Consider the following 23727-nt stretch of genomic DNA (forward strand, 5'->3'; position numbering starts at 1 on the left):
AGATCATGTCTTGGTAGACTTATTCTCACCTGAGACAGCCAGGGGAGCTCTGCAGGCAGAACCCCCGTCACAGAAAACCTTTAACCAGTCTCATTAAATTAAAAAAAAAAAAAAAACAGTGAAAGGACCCAATAAATAAAATCAGAAATGCAAGAGCAGAAATAACAACTGACACCAAAAAAATACAAAGGATTGTTAAGAAAATAAGAACAACTACATGCCAACAAATTGGACAACCTGGATAAAATGAGTAAATTCCCAGAAACATACAATTTTCCAAATAAAATCAGGAAGAATCAGAGAATCTGGATAGATTACACCAAGTATAATTGAAGAAGTAATAAAAAAACTCCCAATAAACAAAAGCTCTGGACTAGACAGCTTTACATGAGGATGTTTCCAAACATTCCAAAAGAACTAACACCTCTCTTTCTCAAACTATTCCCAAAAATTCAAGAGGGAAGACTACTAAGATCATTTTATGAGGCCAGAAGTACTCTAATTCCAAAATGAGATTAAAAAAATAGAAAAAAAAAAAAAAAAGAAAAAGAAAATTGCAGGCCATTATCCCTGATGAATATGGATGTTGAAATCCTCAACAAAATATTAGCAAACCAAATACAGCAATGCATCAAATAGATTATACACTATAATCAAATGCTATTTATTCCATGAAATGCGAGGTTGGTACAATATTCACAAATCAACATGATACACCAGATAAACAAAATGAAGGATAAAAACCACATGATTCCATCAACAGCTGCAGAAAAAGCACTGGATAAAATCCAGCACCAATTTATGCTAAAAACTCCAGGCCAAGTGGGAATAGAGGGAACATACCTAAACATAAGAAAGATCATAAATGACAAACATAATGCCAATATCAAACTCAGTGAGCAAAAACTCAGTGTTCCCCTTAAGATCTGGACAAGACAAGGATGTCCACTTTCACTTCCCTCATTCAACACAATACTGGAAGTCCTAACCAGAGCAATCAGACAACAAAGAGAAATGAAAGGCATCCACATTCGAAAGGAAGAAGTCAAACTGTCTTATTTGCAGATGACATCATATTCTACATAGAGAACCCTAAAGATTCCACAAAGAAACTACTAGAACAGGTAAATGAAATCATCAAAGTAGCAGGGTACAAACTTAACATCCAAAAAGCAGTTGCATTTTTATGTGCCCAAAATGAACTATCAGAAAGGGAAATTAAGAACACAATCCCATTCACAATTGCTTTAAAATGAATAGAATACCTAGGAATAAATCTAACAAAGAATGTAAAAGACCTGTACTTGGAAAATTATAAGACACTGAAGAAAGAAACTGATCAAGATACAAATTAGTGGAAGCACATACCATGTACAAGGATAGGAAGAATTAACACTGTTAAAAGTCCATGCTACCCAAAGCAATCAACAGACTCAACGCAATTCCTATCAAGATTCTAATGGCTTATTTCACACAACTAGAATATTTCAAAAATGTATATAGAACACAAAAGGCCCCACATAGCAACAGTGGTCCTGAGAAAGAAGAACAAAGTTGGAGAAAGCATGCTACTTATTATCAAACTATAATATAAGGAAGGCCATAGTAATCAAAACAGCATGGTACTGGCATAAAAAACAGAAATAGAGTTCAATGGAACAGAGTCGAGATCCCAGAAATGAAACTATAACTTTGTAATCTATTCATATTTGACAGAGGAAGCAACCACATACAATGGGCTAAAGATAGCTCACTTAACAAATGGTATTGGAAAAAAGGACAGATATGTGCAGAAAGATGATGCTACAAGACCTCCTTACACCACACACAAGAATAAATTCAAAATGGACAAAAATCCTAGAAGAAAACATAGGCAGTAAAGTCTTATACACTGCTCATCGCATTACTTTATCTGATATACAGGGTCCAGCACAAATAATACCCCTTCGTTATTACAAAATCTTTTATTACAAAATCATCAGCATGTAATTCTGTAACATAACAGTATCACACTCAAGCACATCCTATGATGTTTTAGGTGAAATGTTCAAATTAAAACTATAAATTCTTACATCCATTTTATTACCCTACCAACCACACTCAAGCAGGTTTTACTTCTGCTGGAATCTGTATATCCTCAGGCAATAAAAAAAGAAAAAATAAACAAATGGGGCTATATCAAACTAAAAAGTGTTTGCACAGCGAAGAAAACCATCAAAAAATAAAAAGACAACCCACAGAATGGAAGAGCTTGTATGCTGATACATCTGATAACGGCTTAATATTCAAAATTTATTTTTAAAAAGTTATAAAACACTAAAAAAAATCCAATTTAAAAATGGGCAGAGGACCATAATAGACACTTCTCCAAAGAGGACATATAGATTGCCAAAACACTTAACAAAAATATGCTCAACAAGACTAATCATCAAAGAAATACAAATCCAAACCATGTGATAGCATCTCACACCAGTTTGAGTGGCTATCATCAATAAATCAAACAAGTGCTGATGAGGATGTGAAGAAAGGGGAAACCTTGTGCACTGTTGGTAGGAATGCAGACTGGTGGAAAGCACTATGGTGACATCTCAAAAAATTAAAAATGGACCTGCCTTGTGACTCAGCAATCCCACTTCTGGGAATGTATCAGAAGGAACCTAAAACACTAATTTGAAAGAACATATGCACACCTATGTTCAGTGCAGCATTATTTACAATTGTCAAGATATGAACACTAAACACCAATACAAAAAAACCTTTGCACTCCGATGTTCATAACAACACAATTTACAATAGCTAAGTGCTGGAAGCAACCTAAGTGCCCATCCGTAAATGAATGGATCAAAAAACTATGGTACATTTACACAATGGAATTCTATGCAGCAGAAAGAAGGAGCTCCTACCCTTTGCAATAGCATGGATGCAACTGGAAAGCATTTTGCTAAGCAAAACAAGTCAGGCAGTGAAAGACAAATACCATATGATCTCACCTTTAACAGGAACCTAAACAACAAAACAAAGAAACAAGCAAAATATAGTCAAAGACACTGAAATAGAGGACAGGCTGACAGTGAACAGAGGGGAGAGAAGAGGGAATTTCAGGGGAGAATGGGAAGGGTTTACAGGAAGAAATTTAAAGGACACATGGACAAAAACTAGGGGGAGGGTGGTAATGGGAGGGAAGTGGGAAGGGTTGGGTGGGTGGGCTGGAATGGGAGTAAAAGGGAGAAAACTGTACTTGAACAATGATTAAAAAAAATAAAATAAATAAAAAAAAGTTATGAAGCAGCCAAGTGTCCAGCAGTACATGAGTGAATAAAACAACTATGGGACATTTACCAATGTACTACTCTTTGGCCACAAAAAGGTAGAAAATTTTACCTTTGCTACAGCATAGATGTACCTGAAGAACATTATGCTGAGTGAAATAAGCCAGTCAGAGAAGAAGAATACCATATGGTTTCACTCATATGTGCAATCTAATGAACAAACTGAACAGGCAAGCAAAACAGAGTCATACTTGTAGATGAGAGAGCTGGATGACAGCCACGGGGTGGGGGTTGCAAGTGAGGGTATCAAGGAAAAAGGACTTAAGGAAATTGACAATAGTATGGTGATTATGGGAGAAAGAGGGTCATAAGGGGAATAAAAAGTAACAGAAAAATGCAAAAAAAAAATTTTGAGATTAAAATGAAGACTATCTCTGGACTCAACATCGAGCTGAACCCTGTGAAAGTCACTTCATATTTGTATTTCCACTGCCCATATATAAAATAAACTGCCTATAGCTTAGCCGATCCATAATGTACTTTCCATTAGAAGTTTTATTTCAATATACATGGAGACCATATAAGGCCATAAGGGTTTCTCTCCTTCAGTGGTTTGAAACTTCTCTGCGTTTCAACTTAAACTGTAAATAGCATCTGCTTTTACACAAATCCACTAAGACTTCGAAAACAAGACTAAATCATTCCCAAACCCAGTCCTGAAGTCCCATCTTATGTAGATCTCAAATTATTCCTTACAAATACATTTATTCTTGAAAAAGGCAACTCCTTCTAAAACGAGCTTTTGAACATACAATTTTATTCTATTTACTCCAATCTACATGCCTCAAAGCTGCTTCTCTGAAGTTTTGTGTCAAACAGTTGCTATGTAGAAGTTTCCACATCTGGATAATCCTTGCTTTCCACAGTGTTCATTGTGCATGATTCCAGTAACCATGGTTTGGTTAAATAACACCAGTTTCCCAACACAGTTCAGACCGCAGTACCACCATATATTAACGATGAGTAACTGCACAAAGTACCAACTTTGCTGCTATTTCTTCAGTCCAGAAATCACTATGTAAATAAGAGCTGAGCATACTACCAGTGACCAATCGCTTCACATCCTTCCAAGTCTGTCTGATGAGTCACTGCATGTTTGTCATTCAATTCACTTAGATAGCAAAGCGTGTAGTAGTGTTGCCTCCTTGTCTAACCGTGGTAAGTGAAGCCATGCAACATTCTATAAAAATAGTCAAAAAGGAAAATCAGTCCACAAAGATAATGTGCAGGAAAGAAACAAAAACTGGTAATTCTGAAAGTGAAATATAAATCAAATGGAAATAGTTACAGAAGAAATACCCCACCACCTGAATGTCTGAGACTCCAGAGGAGCAGCCAGAAGAACTTGGTGAAAGTGAGTTTATGTATGGAAATGAGGGAAGTAACTGTGAAGAAAGGATGACAATGTTCCAGAGGAAGTGGAAAGCTTCAGAATAAACTCTCAAGAGAGATTTCCTAACAGTGAAAGCACAAAGGATAAACACTGTAAGCTGATTCTAACTAGGGAGTATAAGAATTCATCAAAGCATGGGAGATATACTTGTGCTGCATCACAAGCTGTATAATCAGAAGAAAAAGGCAAGCATTGTTCAAATTGCACTTGAAAAATTATACAGAAGTAAAACCCTAATTCTTAATGTCTCTAGTGTTTAAAGTACAGTATACTAAACAAATGTAAGTTTACTATTTTATTATTTCCTATACACTTTAACCACAAGAAGAGTTTTTAAGCATTTAGCAAACATTTTCAAATGTTACAGAATGATCATAATTTATCTCACTTAGTAGGACTCATTTGAAGTTTCAGTTTGAATGGTCATTTTTGCCACCTCATACTGTTGTGTCAAGGGAGGACTGCCTGTATAGTAAGGTATTATTTAATGATACCAACTGCAAACGTTTATCAAGAGCACCCCAGTTCCCAACTAACCTAGAAAAATCCACTAGGCCTGTTATCGAAGATGCAAGACAAAAATACTCTGGCCTGCTGCACTTCAGCTCTTCTATTATTTACTTCCCAGGCTCTATATTATGATCTACATGTGTAAATCTCTTCCATGGCTACTCCAAAGTTGTGCCCATATCCAAGTGTCTTCATCTCGGAGGTGGGAAAACAAAATCATGTTGTCCAACCTTTCCATAAAAGGGCTGGGGAAAATCAGGCTTAAGAGACTGAGTGGCATGCCTAGCAAGGAACACTTAATCAATCAGGAGCAACAGGGGCATTAAAACACAGTTCTGGTTCCAATATACACAATGATGCCTACTTATGAAGAGGTTAATTAGGTTTTATTTTTCCACCCATATGAATACACGGACCTACTAGCAGAGAACAAATATTCCACATTTTCTGAGCCTCTCATTACTTAGACATTTTAAATCATCTGCATTCAGAGCTCTCTTGTAACATCAGTAGAACTTAGTAAGAATTTTCAAACATTTCATGCTTCAACGTATCCTGGATGGGATACTGGTATGGAAAATGGACATTAGATAAAAACTAAGAAAATGTGTGTACACTACAGACTTCAGTTAATAATGGGACACTACTGGTTCATTATTAGTGCCAATGTCCCACACTAATGTAAGAGTACAGGGAATTGAGTATGAGGTAGAAGGGAATTCACAACTTTCCTGTAAATCTAAAACCATTGTAGAAGAAAGATTTCTTTAAAGAGTTATTAACATTAATTTTTTATTAGTGCTGGTATATAATGAAATTTTTGAATCACAGGTACTGTACGTACTAATTTCTATTCTCTATAGTAGTGTTCTTTAAGCTACACCCTGTAGAATCTGCCAGGAAGGAAAGTGTGAAAGCCACTCTTTAGTCTAAAGGACAGTTAAGAGTAATGATTTGAGGAATATTCCAATTCATAGTTCCTCAAAACAGAGAGCACTAGACTGAAGGTAAAACAAAACCTGCATTCTAATACTAAATTAGTAACCAACAATGTAAAACATTTTATTTCTTTAAGCCTCAGTTTTCTCATCTGCAAAATAAGAGCAACCAAATATGTTTCAGCTTAAAGGTCTCAGTCCAACTAGAATTTTTCCCCAAAATGTTCCTTCTACTAAAAGTAAACTATATGATTTAGATAATGACATTAAAATACAATGCTTTAATGAGGATCAAAATCTGTCAGTTTTTTTCTCTTTTTGGCCTATGATCAAACAACTACTGTATTTTTATCGAGTATTTTGACCTAAAATCTAACTCATCTAATTTTACATTTCAAGCTATATCATTTATTTCACAAATATACAGGTACTGTGTACCTCTCTTACTACCAAGAAGCAAACAATACAAAATGGAGCTAATAAAAACTATAATTTAAAAACAGTTTCAAAACATAAGTCTAAAGTTTCTTTTGCACTCAGATCTCTACCAATTCAATAACACTGTCAATGAATTAAAGCACAGAAAATGGACAAATGTAATTATTTTCAATTCACCAGGGCAAATTTTTAGCAACAGTTTCAAAACAAATTTCAGTTATTTAAGAAAGCTCAATTACCTGCACCAAATGTCTTCTTTTTAATTATTCTAAGTTTCGAATTTCATAAATCCAAAGGCAGAATTAAACTGCAACAATAAGACTAAATATAAACTGGAAAACGCAAACTTCCTATGTAAAATATGGTAATAATGTAACAACTTCCTCAGAATTTACATTTGATGTCCAAAAATGACTAATATGGTTAACAAAAAGTATCTGCATTAATATCATCTAATATTTGGTCTTTTCAAAATATTTTCACATTCTCTCATGTTTAATATTAGACAAAAATCATGTTTAAATGAACAATGCAATCCATAAAATGAAAACTATCAAATTAAAAGGCACCATTTTATTACTAAATTTTCAAGAACCTACAGGTAGTAAAAGTACAATTCTTAAAATGTTATGGCTCCATCACAAGCACTATTCGATTTCAAACATCAAGTACAGTAACTGAAGTCGTAACACGAAAAGCTCACTTTTCTTTGTCCCCCTCCCCAGGGGGTGCACCCTTCCCAGAAGTACTGCAATACCTGCTGGAAGCGCAGAGTGGACCAAGCAAGCTCCTATTCCATCTCCCAGCTCCAAAATTCCATTTAACATAATGTCCTCGGAGAGAGGACGTATCAGATAGTAAACTGGTAAGAACAGATAACTACACTTGATCTCAGCCAAAAAGCCGAGAAACAATGAAATGTCACGTTTTAAAATAATCCTTACATTATTAGTTGCTCTGACCCGAAATATACTGAAATATTTCCCCAAAGTTAACATCGTTGAAAATCTTATCCCCTTTGACACCTGTAAAATAATAAAGATAAGATTTAAAACAATTTTTCATTATGGTGTATGTAGACTGTACCCTTAGGTATTACCTTGAAAGTACCAATCACAATACACTGAAGCCTTCCATTTAAGCACATTAATTTGAAAATTATTTTTATTATGCAGTGAGAGCATGAAATATTAAATCACACTGTTCTATAATCTGGTTTCCAAAGGTCATACGCATTAACATTTTTAAGGATTAAAACATTTCTAACATTTTTTAAATGGTCACATTTCTAAAACCTCATCGTTAAAACTTGCTCCCCAAGTCCGTGCTCATAGGAAACTAAACACTGTACACAGGAGTTGAGCAGCTTATCTAAGAAACCACTTTTATTCAGTTAGTTTTCGTTTTCTTCTGAGCTTTTATTTTGTTTGCACTGCAGTTTTTCACTTAATGAATAAAAAAGGCAATTAACTATTAAATCAGGTAAGAATGGTCATCTTTGCATTATTACAAAGAGCAACAGTCATCTCCTTAGTCCTCTCCTCCTCTAACCATGTCGAGTCCAAGGGATATGGATCTCCACTAGACCAGGGTGGCTCCGTAACCAGACACCGCCTCCCGAGCCACAGGTTCAGACCCGCCCACCTTCGGCCTTCCCACTTTCCTCCCACTCCACCTTCCACCTAAGATTCAGCTGGGCACCCGCGAGACCCTGCGCGTACGCCAGCGTCACCCCGCCCCAGGTTCGCGAGCTCCCGGTCCCAGCGCGAGCACAACCGGTCGCCACCGACGGCCGCCCAGGGACCTTGGCGCTGGACCCTCCCCAGTCCCAAGCTACTCTCCGCAAGAACCACGCCATCTGAGAAGGCGCACTATGGCTTCACCCACATGGTCAGCGCCCAGCTGCCAGCAGCAGATGGAGGGGCAGAGCCTGGTCGAAGTAGGAAATCATTTAGCCCGGCCCAGGAACCGACCTGTGGAGACCGCCATCTTCTCCTGCACCCGGACACGCAGCCGTCTTCACGCACGGCGACGTTGTACGTCCCTTTCGGCGCAGCTTCTGTTCTCGCGTAACTGGAGACCCCGCCCTCTGCGCCTGTGCGTTAGCTAGGTGGGAAGAAGATACGGATCTTTGCTGCCCTGTTGGCAGCTTTCCTAGGTTCTGATATTAATTCAAAATAAAACGTTAAACAAAGAGGGTTTTTTTGCAAGACAAAGCTGAGTCAATCACCATAATGTAAAGCAAAGACAAAGAGAAAATACTTTTTAAAACCATGTGTAATGGGGCTGCATAAGTCATGACAACCTATCATGAGAAGTGCTGAAAGGGAGAATGTGCACAGATTTTCAAACTATTGGTTTAAGGTTTTATGCGCCCAGTGTTTTGCCGTGTATGATGCGCACTTTTTTGTCCACGTTTTTCAGGGGAAAACAAGGCTGTGCATTATACATGGGTAGTACCTGAAATACCTTGTATCTGTTCTTGTGTTTTGTACTCTTTGTTTCATAAAATTACTTGTACCATAATATGTTAAAAAATAAATGCTAAAATTCCTTTATAATACAAAAAAACAGGTATCTAAATATAAGGAAAGATTCCCCCCCCACAACACTTGGCCTAAATGGTGGGTGCACATTTATACACAGCAAAATAATGGTAGGTATAAAACATCTTGTTAAGAAAGTGAAAAAAGAAGGAAATCTTACCATTTTACCACAGCATGGATGGACCTGGAAAGCATTATTAGTTCATTAAATCAGAGAAAAGGCAAATACCATAGGATTTCACTCATGTGGAATGTAATGACAAAATAAAAACAGACTCTTACAAACAGAGAACAGAATGACAGCTGTCACAGGGGAGGGGAGTTTGAGGGCTGGATGAAAAAGGCAAAGAGGTTAAGCAACTTTGTAGACACAGACAACAGTATAGTGATTACCAGAGCGAAGGGGGTGGGGGGGGGCAGTGAGGAAAGTAAAGAAGATAAAGCAGAAATAAATTGTGATGGACAGATACTTGATTTTGGATAGTTAACACATAATACAATATACAGGTGATGTATTATATAACTGTGCCCTTGAAACTTATAAAACCAGTAACTATTTTTGAAATTTTAATTTTTTTATCCTCAACTGAGGATATTTTTGCATTGATTTTTAGAGAGGGAGAAGAGACAGATGGAGGCAGAGAGATTCATCAATGAGAAAGAGAAACGTTGATTGGTTGCCTCTTGCACGTGTTTGGACCAGGGATCCTTGGTGCCTGATCTGGGATCAAATCCTCAACCTAGGTATATGCCCTGACTAGGAATCGAGCTCACAACCTTTCAGTTACGGGACAATGCACCAACCAAACGAGCCACATAGGCCAAGGCCATATGTAATTTCATTAACCAATGTCACCCCAGTAAGTTCATAAAAATTTTAAAAATAAATTTTAAAGGGAAACAAAACATGTTTTATATAAATTAAGTATTGAGATTAAAATAGTTTTGATATGTTGAATTAGGGTACATTATTAAAATAAAAGCCCAAACAAGATATGGGCATTGACAATTCTGCGCTGAAAAATGATTCAAAAGAGTTGAACAAAAATTTCAAGTGGCCCTAAGAATTAATCCAAATTATTTAATTTCTATTTTACTTTTGATATATGCATACTAATGAAACAATTAAAATCCACATATAAGACTGAAAAGTGGTTACAAAGAATATAAAACAAAATTTCTAAGCAACTAGGAGGAATTATGTGTTCAAAATGCAAAGATTTTACAAACTTCGTGTGAAACATTTGAACCTATACAGAATTTTCGGTTGCATTTAAAATTAGAGTTGAGATAGGCCAATAAGACAGGACAAGTATAATAAGGAAACTGAGATAGACAGATGAAAAAATGACTGAGCAATTTACAGCCACATACAAAAGGTCACCTCCCTAGACATCATATCCAGGCCACAGTTACATTTCAGCTCCAGGCCCAGGAAAGCAGCAAAATCAGATGGGCAATGCCAGGACCAGCTGCAATTGTAACCGGAAAAGACATCAACGTTCCGGCTGCCTGTCACTACCAAATCCAATAAGCAATGGCAACAATTGAATCTTTTATGGGAGCTTTATTCAGATGGCTGGCGATCCGAGAAGATGATAGGTGCATACCCTAACAAACCATCTTCTCCTTTCTTTCCTGGCCAGATCTTTTATAAGGGGGTTGGGGAAGACAAACAGGAGTCAGTGAGAGTCTTTGAAGTTCACAGCTGCAGCACTTCTATCCTGGGCAATTAGCTGTCTCCAAGTGGGAGGGGTAGTCACCTGCTTCTTCCCGATAGGGATGTCTGCAGACAGTAATCTCTAGCCAGCACCCCAGGAGGTCAGCCGCTTTTTCTCAGGCTCGAGATGGGCCTTATCTGTAGTTCCTAAAACAAAAAAGCTTAATATACACATTACTTGTTAGATTTATGGCTATTTACCTTAAGCTAAAATTTTCCAAGTCTTGAGTCCCCCATCACAATGACAAATGACCTCCTGCTCTGGTATTACTATAAAACAGTCAGGAGGAGCAAAGAGCAGTCTCCCCCATTGGCCAAGATGGCAGGAAGGGGAGGTTCTTAGAATGAGTGCTCAGAAAGCTGGAAATATCAATGAGCTGAGCCTGAGCCCATGAAAAGCTAGGAAGATAATTGAATAGAAAAAAACACCCTTCTCCCCCATACCAGATTGGTGGCAGGCCCAAGGGAAGGCAAGTAAATGCATCACAAAAGTCAAATTGGCTCAGGGGTAGTGTTGGACCAAAAAGGCCTGTTGGTCCGGCCTGGGGTGAAAAGAGGATTGGTTGGGAGGTGGACCCACAGGAAGCCCATGAAAGTGTGAGAAGTTGTTTAGTCATTTTGAGAAAGTGCCTGGTCCACCCCATACCCAAACTAATCCAATCCCAAAGAAACAAAGAGGCTGTCTGGTTTGTGATTCCCTCTTGCTCATTACCTGAACTCACGCAGTACACTCACCTGCTAAGGCCACATGGCCTATGGCCCCCAGAGGGCAACCTCTCACTCACTCTTGCCCACCCGCTGATGCACTCGCCAATACTTTCACGTGCTCTCCTGACAGTAATAAACTTGCAGCCCTAGCAGCCACATGGCCCATGGCCATGCAAGATCCACATGCAGGTTCCAGGAGGAAGTCTGAAATGAACAGCAGCCAGGAACAAACTGAGCTACCCAGGTGGGGACTATGACTGCATAGCAACCACTTGTGGGCTCCCAAGCACCATACTCTAAATTGGAGCAGGAACTCTGGACATACTGGCATTTGTCTTTGTACTGCTGTGGAGATAGGCTTTGAGATGAGAATATGCCATTCTCCCAGATCACACAACACCTGAATAAAACTGCTTTCCTATTGTCCCGGCATGTGCCTCACAAGTTTGGCTTTTGTGACAACAGGCAGATGAACATCCACTGTTTTTTGTTCAGTTATGCCGGTGCTGACCAATCAGTGGACACCATGACCCTGAAAGAGCACACCTAGAAAACTGATGAATATTCTGCCAAAACAATCCCTTGAATCTCCCCTAAAATTCCCACCTGTAAGAAGGAGACAAAATCCTCAAGACAAACAACCCAGCACATTCTCCCTGTGGGAAGCCATCTGCTCCATTTGCTTCTTGCTCTATTTCCTTCTCTCCTGCCTCCACAGACACACATCTTCTAAACTTTAGGGGTTCTGACAAGGCTAGCAATTTGGGGAGCAATGGGCATGGCAGCTCATCCCAGGTAATCCCTGAACCTGTCCCCATGGCCCCATTTCCTCTGGCTTTTCAGTTAGTTAAGGCAGCCAGCCTGAGCTCTCATGTTGCTTCTTCTGTACTGACTTCTTTCTTGTTTCATTGTCCCCAGCTTAAATAAACCTTTTAGTCACCTGAACTTCTGTTGCGAAATCTTTCCTACATAAAGTCAAGGACCCACACACTACCTGCTGGCCCTAGGCAGACCCACTCAGGACCAGGTCCCCTGTTTGATAACACAAGTACTGAAATATGTCTAAGATTATGTTTTAAGACTGAATTCCATCTGCAGGGCTTTCTTGCTCTTTTGATCCCTCTGAGAGAAGGCAGCTGCTATACTGAGAGATGCCCTATAGACAATCCCATATGACGAGGAACTGAGATTATCTTCTGGCCAACAACCTTCCAGAAAGTGAGGCCCTCAGTTCAACAGCCATGGAGAAACGAATCCTGTCAGCAATCATGGGACTGGGCTTGAAAGAAGATCCTCCCCCAACCAGTCAAGTTTTCAGATAACATTGCAGTCCTGGCCCACACTTTGGGTGCCACTCTGCTGGAGAGCTTGAGGCTGAGGAGCCCAGCTAACACATGCCCAGACCTGACTCAAGAATAATGAGATAACAAACATTTGCTGTTCCAGTCAAGTGAGTTTGGAAAAATTGTTTGTGCAGCAATAAGATTCTAATATACTCTCTAAATTTACTGTCATTGAACACTGGCTAATCATACAAATATTGTTTTAGTAATCATTAGTATACACTTTTCATAAATGTCCAACCCAATTACCCCTGGCTCTTGATGAACCTCTATTACCATATATTTATTATTTTATTAGGGCAGAGTGATGGACAATGGCAAGTGTAAATATTATCGCTCCACCCCACACAAAAAATCAAAATTAACAACTGGCAAACCATTCCCCAGATTAATTTCTACTTTACAAACTGTAAACATTTTCTAAGGACATGCTTAAATTTTAATAACAAACTACATAAATATTTTCTTTACATTTTGTAAAAAATGTTTGCCAAGTTGGTAGTGATCCTATCATCTTTCTACGTATTGTTCTTTGAAGAGTAAGTTACAATAAATGAGAGGAAGTCAGATTTTGTGCAACATGAAGAACTAAGTGTTCAGTTTTTGCTTATTTTCAATATTATGTAAACCAATAAACCTCAGTGCCAACCAGGAAAAAGTAGGTTTGAAAATTGCTTTAAACATCTTGGGAGACAAACAAGAAACAGTAGTAACCAGAAAAAAATAGATGAAATAGGAAGAAAATCACAGAAATAAAAAATTCCCACACTAATACAACTTTGATCAGTATGGGAATGTAATTGCCAAAAGAAGTGGTTCAAAAGATATTTAGAGTGGAAGACAGAAGCCATCAAAGAACAACTGTGGAAGCCAAACCTAGTATCTGTGGGTTAACAGCACAAGGCAAGGGGCAGTGTGAAAACCTCAAGAATGCAGTAGAGGCAGTAAAGGCTAAGGTGATCAAGGAGTATAGATCTCAATATTGTTTTCCCAGCATGATTTACTCATGTCATGAGAATACAATGAAGAAAGATGATAGATTGGGAACCAGAGAGCCTAAGTTCAACAATTTGTTTACCTGTGACCTTACAAAAGGCATTTAATCTCTATTTTATTACCAGTGAAATGGAGGTAACCTTTATACTTAACACACTTAACATAGTCTGGCACAGCAAGTGTGCACCTTCATGGTTGCCTTCAGTCCTGGTTGGGTGGCTCATTTGGCTGGAGCATCATCCTGATGTGCCAAAGCTGCAGGTTTGGTCCCCAGTAAGGGCACATGTGAGAATCAACCAATGAATGAATGAATGGGTAGAACAACAAATCAATGGCTGTCTGTCTGCCTCTCTCCCAAATCAATAAAATAAAAAAGCAAATAAATGGTTGCAATTATTATTATGATTAAAACCTAGGAGAAAGCTAATTTTTTTATTCAGGCAACTAATTTTTATAGGAATTTTATCTTCCTCTTGGCTCTGGCCTCTAGGAAATGCAAAGCCAAATCTCTAGTAAATATGGTATATAATGTATGTACTGAATTCAGCTCTCAGTTCCTTTGTTTCCTATTTCTCCCTTGTATTTCATAATTATCTGCTTCCTTATTATGGCATTTAATATAGCTCTGTAAATTATGTAAAAATAAATTTTCTTCTTTAGAAAATAGTGTTAATAAATTTTTAAAAACCTACTTATAGGTTTTTTTATATTTCCGTAATCACTACATTACTGATTCCTGGTATGTGTCATTTCTTACTCCTATCCTATGCAAAAATTGTCCTATCATATGTTCTAGTGGAAGCACCCTAATCTTTTTCTTGAACAAAGTGTGGTCAAGCTGTAACATATAAAAACACTACCTGTGTTCTTTGCTGCATTATTTACAATGGGCAAGATATGGAAACAACCACCTAAATGTCAATTGATAGATGAATGGAAAAAGAAAAAGTTGTGCATATATACAATGGAGTATGACTTAGCCAGGAGAAAGAATTAACCATCTGCACCAACATGGATGGACATAAAGTTATTATGCAAAATGAAATAAGTCAGGTGGAGAAAGACAAGTACCATATAATTTTATTTTATGTGAAATTGAATCAATCAATCAATCAATAAAATACCAAAGAGAAACAAACTCATAATACAGAGAACAAATTTATGGTTGTCATGAGATGAGGTTTGGGGAGATGGGTAAAAAAAAATGAGAAAGGACCAAGAAGTACAAATTGCTAGTTATAAAATTAGTCAGAGGGAGCTAAAGTACATCACAGGAAATACAGTCAGTATTTAAATAACTATATGCCTATATATAGCATCAGATGGCTAATAGACTAATCAGAGTGTCACTTCATAAGTCATGTGAATAACTAATCACTATGTTGTACACCTGAAACTCGTATAATATTGCATGTCAGCTGTAACTGAAATAAAAATTATTTTAAAAATAGATATTTTAAAATACAGTGATTTTTATTCTCATTGGCATGTACTCAGAACAGGCAGTTCTGTTTTTAATTTTCTGAAGAATCTCTACATTATCATTTAGAATGACTGTACTGTGACTTGCCTTTAAACTATAGAATATGACAAAGTGATGGGATGGCACTTGTGGAATTATGAAACTATTTTAATTCCCATCATGCAAGAAAGCCTTTTTGATGTTTTACTTTTTTGCTGGATTTCAGAAGCAAGTAGTCATGTTGCAATCTTCATTTTGGAGAGGGCTGTGACAACAGAAACTGTGGGTGGTCTCTGGCTAACAGCTAGTGATAGATTGAGGTCCTCAGTCTGACAGCCTGCAAGGAGCTGAATGCTGCCAACAACCACATAAGCTGGAAGCAGCTCCCTCCCCAGTTGAGCCTTGCAATGACATCACAAACTCTAAATTGACACCTGCCCAGACTCTTCACACACAGACACTGTAAAAAATAAATGTGTGCTATTTCAGCCACTAAGTTTGTGATCATTAATTGTAGAGCAATAGAAAACTAATAAATTACCCTTACAACAAGCAACCAATATGTGACAGAAGAGCCTGACATAATAACCTAACTAAAATTTCTTACCAATATAAGAAATGATCACACTATTAATTATACTTTCTCCAAGTTTATCTCCTCAATTTCTATGTTACTAGATTGCAATAGCCTCTGATGTAACCTATCCTGAATATCAATGTTTCTTAAAAATTGCTTTTTAAAAAACTCTTTATTTGTTGATTTTTTGAGAGAGAGAAACATCAATTTGTTGTCCCATTTATGGATGTATTCATAAATGCATGTGCATTTTTTTTGTGTGCTCCAGGATCAAACTCACAACCATGGGGAACTGGAAGGATGTCCTAACCAACTGAGCTACCTGGCCAGGACTTAAATATTGCTTTTATTATAAAACCTTTCTGTCTCTATTTTTAATAAAATAAAATTTTATTTTATTCAATAGATAGAATTCTAAAAGGCTATAAATCAACATATTTTTTAAGTATATGTTATGGATTATGCTCTTACTGTCATCCCATTTTTCCCTCCCTTTTATTCCCCCTGGCCCTGCACCCATTACTTCATGCCCACAGATCATACATATGAGTTCTTGGGCTACTCCATTTTTTACACTATTCTTAACCTCCTCCTGTCTATTCTGTGCCTACCAATCATCCTTCTTATTCCCTACACAATTTCCCCCATTATCCTCCTCCATCTCCCCATTGATAACCCTCCATGTGATCTCGATTTGTGCAATTCTATTCTTGTTCTCATTGTTTGCTTAGTTTATGTTTGTTTGTTTTTTAAAATATATTTTATTGATTATGCTATTACAGTTGTCCCATTTCCCCCCTTCACTCCCCTCCACCCTTTCCCACCCACATTCCCCCCTTTAGTTCATGTCCATGTGTCATAAGTTCTTTAGCTTCTACATTTCCCATACTGTTCTTGCCCTCCCCCTGTCTATTTTCTACCTACCATCTATGCTACTTATTCTCCATACCTTTTTCCCCTCTCTCATCCTCCCACGCCCCTGTTGCTAATCCTCTATGTGATCTCCATTTCTGTGTTTCTGTTCCTGTTCTAGTTGTTTGCTTAGTTTCTTTTGGTTTTGTTTTAGGTGTGGTTGTTAATAATTGTGAGTTTGCTGTCATTTTACAATACATGTTTTTTTGTCTTCTTTTATTAGATAAGCCCCTTTAACATTTCATAAAATAAGGGCTTGGTGATGATGACTTGACCTTTAACTTGACCTTATCTGAGAAGCACTTTATCTGTCCTTCTATTCTAAATGAAATTTTTGCTGGATAGAGCAACCTGGGATGTAGGTCATTGTCTTTCACGACTTGAAATACTTCCTTCCAGCCCCTTCTTGCCTGTAAGGTCTCTTTTGAGAAATCAGCTGACAGTCTGATGGGAACTCCTTTGTAGGTGACTGTCTCCTTATCTCTTGCTGCTTCTAGGATTCTCTCCTTCATTTTTACCTTGGCTAATGTAATTATGATGTGCCTTGGTGTGTTCCTTCTTGCGCCCAACTTCTTTGGGACTCTCTGAGCTTCCTGGACTTTCTGGAAGTGTATTTCCTTTGCCAGAATGGGCAAGTTCTCCTTTATTATTTGTTCAAATAACTTTTCCACTTGTTGCTCTTCCTCTTTTCCTTCTGGTACCCCTATAATTCGGATGTTGGAATGTTTAAAGAAGTCCTGGAGGTTCCTAAGCTTCTCCTTGTTTTTTTTGAATTCTTATTTCTCCATTCTTTCCTGTTTAGTTGTTTCTTTCTTCCTTCTGGTCCACTCTATTGTTTTGAGTCCCAGTTTCCTTCCCATTCCTATTGGTTCCCTGTGCCTTTTCCTTCATTTCTCTTATTGTAGCCTGCATTTGTTCATCTACTTTGTGACCAAAACCAACCAATTCTGTGAGCTTCCTGATCATCAGTGTTTTGAACTGTGCATCTGATAGGTTGGCTATCTCTCGATTGCTTAAAAGGATGGGTTCTGGGGCTTTGATTTGTTCTTCTGTTTGAGCCATCTCTCTCTCTCTCTTTCTCTCTCCTTTTTTTTTTTTTTTTTGGTCTTGTCACACCTGTTAGAGTAAGGGGTGGAGCCTTAGGTGTTCACGAGGGTGGGGCACCCCAGTCACTGGGTTGTGATATTGTATGTGGGGGTGGGGTCGAGAGGGTACAATGGTGGTTGCTCCATTCTCTGTGGGACCTAAGTTCCTTCTGCTGCTTCCCCCAAGCAAACTGGGCCCCTCTGGTGCCAATTCCTGTGTGGGTGGGTTTGTGCACGCCGTGGGACCCTCCAAGGACCTCTCCTGTGAGGCTGGGTGTTTCTCTGTGAGCCTCAACTCCCTCAGGTGTCCTCAATCAGTGTCCCAAGACTCTATTTCCCAGTGCTTGGATCCTGGGTTGGGTGAACTGCCTTGCTTTACAGTCACCACCTCACTGGGTCTGCTGGTTGCCACCTCTCGGCTGGGGTCTGCCAGCCGCTGCTTGCACACTCAGGGTCCTCCCGCTGCGGTCTTGCGCACCTGGGATACCTTACATGCTCCTAGATACCTTATGTGCCCAGTCCCAACTCTCTCTGCTCTCTGCGCCACCACCCACACCTGGCTGCTCATCTCTGCCCCTCCTACAGGTCTGGATGAATGGGTCTATTTCAACTTCTTGGTTGTCCGACTTCCATTCAGATCAATCTTCTGTCAGTTCTGGATGTTACTCTGTTTCTAAATTGTTGTTATCCATATCTTGGTTGTGCATGGAGGTACGGTGCATCCACCTATGCCTCTATCTTGGACGGCAGTCCAGTCTGTGTTTGTTTTTGTTTTAGGTTCAGTTGTTGACAGTTGTGAGTTTGTTGTAATTATACTGTTCATAGTTTAGATATTCTTTTATTCTTAGATAAGTCCTTTTAACATTTCATGTAATAAGGGCTCAGTGATGATGGACTCCTATAATTTGACCATACCTGGGAAGCACTTTATCTGCCATCCCCATTCAAAATGAAAGCTTTCCTGGATAGAGTAATCTAGGTTGTAGGTCCTTGCTTTTCATGACTTTGAATACTTCTTTCTAGCCCTAGCCCTAACCCTAACCCTAACCTTAACCCTAACCCTAACCCTAACCCTAACCCTGTTAGGTTTCTTTTGAGAAGTCAGCTGATAGTTTTACGGAAACTAATCTGTAAGCAACTCTCTTTTCTCTTGTTGCTTTTAAGGTTCTCTCCTTCTCTTTCATCTTGGGTAATGTAATTATGATGTGTCTTGGTGTGTTCCTCTTTGGGTCCATTTATTGGAGCTCTTTGAGCTTCCTGGGCTTGGATGTCTATTTTTTCACCCAATTGGGGAAGTTTTCTTTCATTATTTTTCAAATAAGTTTTTGATTTCTTTCTCTCCTTCTTCTCCTTTTCACTCCCCTATGATTTTGATGTTGGAATATTTAAAGTTGTTTCAGAGGTTCCTAAAGTCTCTCTTTTTTAAAATATTTCTTTCTTCATTCTGTTTTGGTTGAATGTTTATTTCTTCCTTCTATTCCAGATCATTGATTTGAGTCCTTGTTTCATTCCCTTCACTGTTGGTTCCCTGTATATTTCCTTTATTTCACTTTAAATAGTCTTCACTTGTTCTTTTATTTTGCAGTTGTACTCAATCATCAGTATGATAATTCAGATTACCACCAGTGTTTTGAACTCTGCATCTGATAGGTTGGCTATCTCCTCCTCACTCAGTTCTTTTTCTGGAGTTCTGATCTGTCCTTTTTTTGCACCATGTTTTTTTGTCTTGGCACACTTGTTATATTATAATGGGCTGGGCCTTCAGTACTTGCCAGAGTGCAGCAACACACTTCACTTCATTGTGGAATAGTATATGAGGGAGGGGTAAGTGAGGGAACAGTGCTGCTTGCTCCACTTGGCCCCACTTTCAGTCACTTCCCTCAGTTCCCACCAGAGGATTATACCCTTTCAGGTGCTGATTCTTGGGTCGGCGTGCTTGTGCATATTCCAAGATTCTGTGGGCCCCTCCAACAGGCTATTCTGTGAGGCTAGGGGTTTTTCCCATTGTTCCGAAATCACAGGTTTTTAAAGCCAGAGATTTTGAGGCTGTATTTCCCTGCAGTGGAACCTTGGGTTGTGCGAACTGTCTCACTCCCCAGTTGTGCTTCCCAGCTTATGCACACCTGAATATGTAATATCCTGGCCTGTCAGTCCTAGCCTTGCCACACATACTCTCTGTCCTGGCTGCCTGTCTCAGCCTCCCCTACCAGTATGGATGAATGTTTCTCTAACTCTTCAGTTGTTTGACCTCTATACAGTTTGCTTTTCTGGAAGTTCCTGGTTGTCTTCTGTTTTTAAATTGGTTGTTATCTTTCTTTTGGTTGTGTGAGGAAGTGAAGTGTATCTACCTATGGTCCCGTCTTGGATGCAAGCTCTCAACAACCTCACGTCTTGGCTTTTTTGTAGTAAGGAAGGCTTAGTATTTTCATACTCCTCTCATATTAGTATATTTGAAAGATATCTTTGGTATAGTTCTTTCATTTAGGCAGAAGAATAATGCTACTATTAGCTGCAACTTTGGGACACTTACTGTATGCTACACATCTTATATTTACTTTCTCAGTGAGTTTTACTATCCCTTTATTCAGGAGCTAAGGTTACGTAGCTAATAAATGGCAGATGCAGGATCTGAACCCAGTCCATCTGACTCCAAAACCCTGGCCCTTACCACAGCCTGCGGCACTTGCCAGATATTAACCCAAGTAGAACATGAGCACGTCTGCTGAGAGAAGAACTGCATTGGCCTGGGCAGTCTTGGAAATAAACCATTAACAGTCCCATAGCACATGAAAGCTCCCAAATGCATCCACCAATCTTGCAGCTCCACTCGTTGACATTCACTTACTTGGTTGACACCTACTGCCTCTATGAAATCTTTTTAAAAGAAATGCCAGAGAGCAGGGTGATGACCCTGTGTCAGTCTGCACCATCTGTATCCTCTAAGAAGCAGACAGCCTGATAGGATGAGAAGAGCAAGACACTTATGGGGGATACAAATCAGACTCCAATGTCAAGATCTCAAACACTGCAGATGGCTCAGTAGGTGCACTTTGTGCTCCCCAAAACACCCACTGAAGCCTTTCCTATGTCTGCTACACTATTTGTTTACCTTTTTTTTTTCCTGGGGGTCAACAAGATCTTCAGGGTCAGGGGCTGGTTGTTTATCTCTGTTTTCCAAAAACCTGAAATGCCTGTTGACTTGGGCACCTGAAAGCAGTTTCACTGAAGTGATGTGGGTGGAATTCTGGTTAGAATCGATGGGGTAGAATTTAAAGTGGAACTGAATCTCCATTATCCAAGCTGAGGTAACATGAGGGGAACTTCAGCCAGCAATGTTCCCCAGGCCACTGCAGATGAGAATAAAGAGTCATCCTGGACCCAATCTTGTTGCTTTGGTAGGAAAAAGGGTGGCAATTCCCTCTAGTGGAGAATGCTTTGAGCCCTTTTACTACATGGCTTTTGTTAGGATTGGGAAGTGTAGGGGGATACAGCACAAGTGCATAACTTATCAATCAATATCCAACAAGGCTATACTTATAAAAATCTATCATCTATATGATAGATAGCAATTGAAGAAACACAAAAATATTTTCAGGTTGGAGTCTTGAGTCATGCTGATGCCAGATGGCTAGAAAGGTATATATCATGAATTAGGAAGTTTCACTCCTTATGCCTTGAACTCAGCCATCTGGGTTATACTGACAGGGCTTATCGCTGAGCAGAGCCAGCTTCAAAAGACAAAAATGTACATTTTAGGCCTAATTCCCATGGGACCATCAGTGTTAGAATTGAGTCATGCCTACCATCTCTGTTATGACCTGATTTTCCAGGGAGACTTACCAGCCTTTTTCAGACCTTGCTCTCACAGGGCTACAATCTCCAAAACCACACAGAGTGGTCCCCAACAGGAATAGAATAGAGATGTGGATGAAAAAAAAAGTGATAAGCCCCCCAAAGCCATATTTAACTCTAAATATAGATTCCACTGAACACCTGTATTCCTTCAGAGATCCAGGGAGTGATGCCCCCAGCGCTATCTCTCTTCTGATGTGGCTTTACTGTTTGTAGCTGAAACTCTCAGAAAGAGAAAAGACCCAAAGGGGATGAGCACCTGCTCTGTGATTGAGAACTGGCTAATATGTAAGGGACCTAACAAAATGAAGTTGCATGTAAGTAAACTTCTGCAGGTAACAGATAATCATATGGTGTAGCAGCCTCATGCTCATGATAAACAGAAGGTCTGAATGTTTGCAAGCCAATAAAACATTTTTAAGCCTTGAAGATTAGTGTACTTAAAGATTTTGGATGAGTGCCATTTGGAAAGTGTTTTTGTATGAAGGTGTCATTATAATAACAAATGTTTTGCATTTGGGGGAGCTTTGTAATATTTGGAATATTTTGCTAAAGGAAAAAAGATTAGTCACTGGTTTTAATGACTTCTGGAGAAGACTAGAATTTTAGTTTTTTGAGTATTCTTCTTTTTCATCCCAAAATTAAATGAAGGGTTGAATAAGGAAAAGTTGAAAACAGAAGCAAATAAGCTGTCTTGATCATAATAATTACAAAAGGGTTTCATGTACATATCAATTTTTAAAAAGATTTTATATATTTTAATTTTAGAGAAAGGAGAAGAGAGAGAGAAAATCATCATTTATGTGACAGAGAAACATCAATTGCATGTGCTCCAAAGGGACCAAACCTGCTACCCAGGCATGTGCCTTGACTGTGGATCTAACCAGTGACCTTTCCCTTTGTGGAACAGTGCCCAACCAAGCCACATCAAAAAGGGCTCAGTATGTTTTCTAAAGTACATTGACATTATTATGTGATTCAATATGTATTTGTAAACAAAGAAATTACATTTAGTTCAGGTTTCCTGTGATAATCCCCATGGAAGAGATGAGGAAACTGAGGACTAAACAGAGCTTCATCCTCAGCAACACCATCCTTTTGAGAAAATGCCCAAACCAGTATTTTCTTCCTGGTGGTAATGATCCTCCCACCTTTTCTCCCTCTGCTTTTTCTTTCTTTCTGTCCTTCCTTTTGATCTCAGACTTCCTAATTGACAGACATTCAAGTCTCATCAATTGTCTCAATAATATTCCTCATACCAAAAAAACGTGTGTTGGTGCATACACCCACATACACACATTTGCATTTCTAGAAAACAAATTGCATTGAGATATGTCTCTAGTTTCCTTCAGTCTGGAGGAGGCCAGAGACACATTCCTCAGCCTTTTCTCATCTTTTCATGACCTTAACATTTTTAAAGAGCACAGGCCAGTCAGTTCTTTTGTGACATGTCCCTCCACTTGGATTTGTCTGATGGATTTATGGTTAGGTTCTGGATATCTATTTTTGGCATGAATACAGTGCTGCTGTGTCTTCAGTGCATCAAAGGAGGATCAGTAAACATGATCCTTTACTGACGAGCTTAACCTCGATCACCTGTGTAAAGTGGCATCTATCAGGCTTCTTAATTTTAAATTACTATTTTTCCCTCCATGATTTTAAGTTTCTTGTGGGGAGATAGTCTAGGACTATGTAAACATATCATTTCTCATCAAATTTTGACAGTGAGCTGCACACATGATTCCTTTTATCTCTAAACATTAAAATTGGTCTTTTGAAATAAAATCATATGACTTCAATTTGGCAGTGCCATACAAATTGGCATTGCAGTCCTTAAAACCTTTCAAAAGTTGCCAACTGTAATTAAAATAAAATAAAAACTGGTCATTTCATAATTAGATCACTTCAGGATCTTACC

General features: G+C 38.7%; 1 protein-coding gene and 1 non-coding gene across 7 annotated transcripts in view; both read right to left on the reverse strand.

Annotated features, from left to right (window-relative positions):
- Nucleotides 1-8658, reverse strand: part of UBE2V2 (ubiquitin conjugating enzyme E2 V2) — a 50259-nt gene extending 41601 nt beyond the window's left edge. Inside the window, exons 1-2 of one of the 6 annotated variants that reach the window (XM_045861455.1) lie at nt 8582-8615; nt 7553-7633 (exon numbers count right to left, since the gene is read on the reverse strand). Coding sequence is in view for 1 of the 6 variants with exons in the window: in XM_045861453.1 (XP_045717409.1) it covers nt 8582-8597 (16 nt within the window). In the remaining 5 variants the exon portion in view is untranslated. Of the gene's footprint in view, nt 1-7552; nt 7634-8495 lie in introns of those variants that run through there. The other 5 variants (XM_045861456.1, XM_045861453.1, XM_045861458.1 and 2 more) reach the window with 5 other exon arrangements.
- Nucleotides 7332-7523, reverse strand: LOC123833400. Its single transcript, XR_006788240.1, has one exon. It is a non-coding gene; the product is annotated as a U2 spliceosomal RNA (small nuclear RNA).
- Nucleotides 8659-23727: the final 15069 nt, after the last annotated feature.

The sequence above is a fragment of the Phyllostomus hastatus genome, unplaced genomic scaffold, assembly GCF_019186645.2.
Source record: "Phyllostomus hastatus isolate PE091 unplaced genomic scaffold, TTU_PhHast_1.1 phas_scaffold_21, whole genome shotgun sequence".
In the NCBI taxonomy this organism is placed as follows: domain Eukaryota; kingdom Metazoa; phylum Chordata; class Mammalia; order Chiroptera; family Phyllostomidae; genus Phyllostomus; species Phyllostomus hastatus.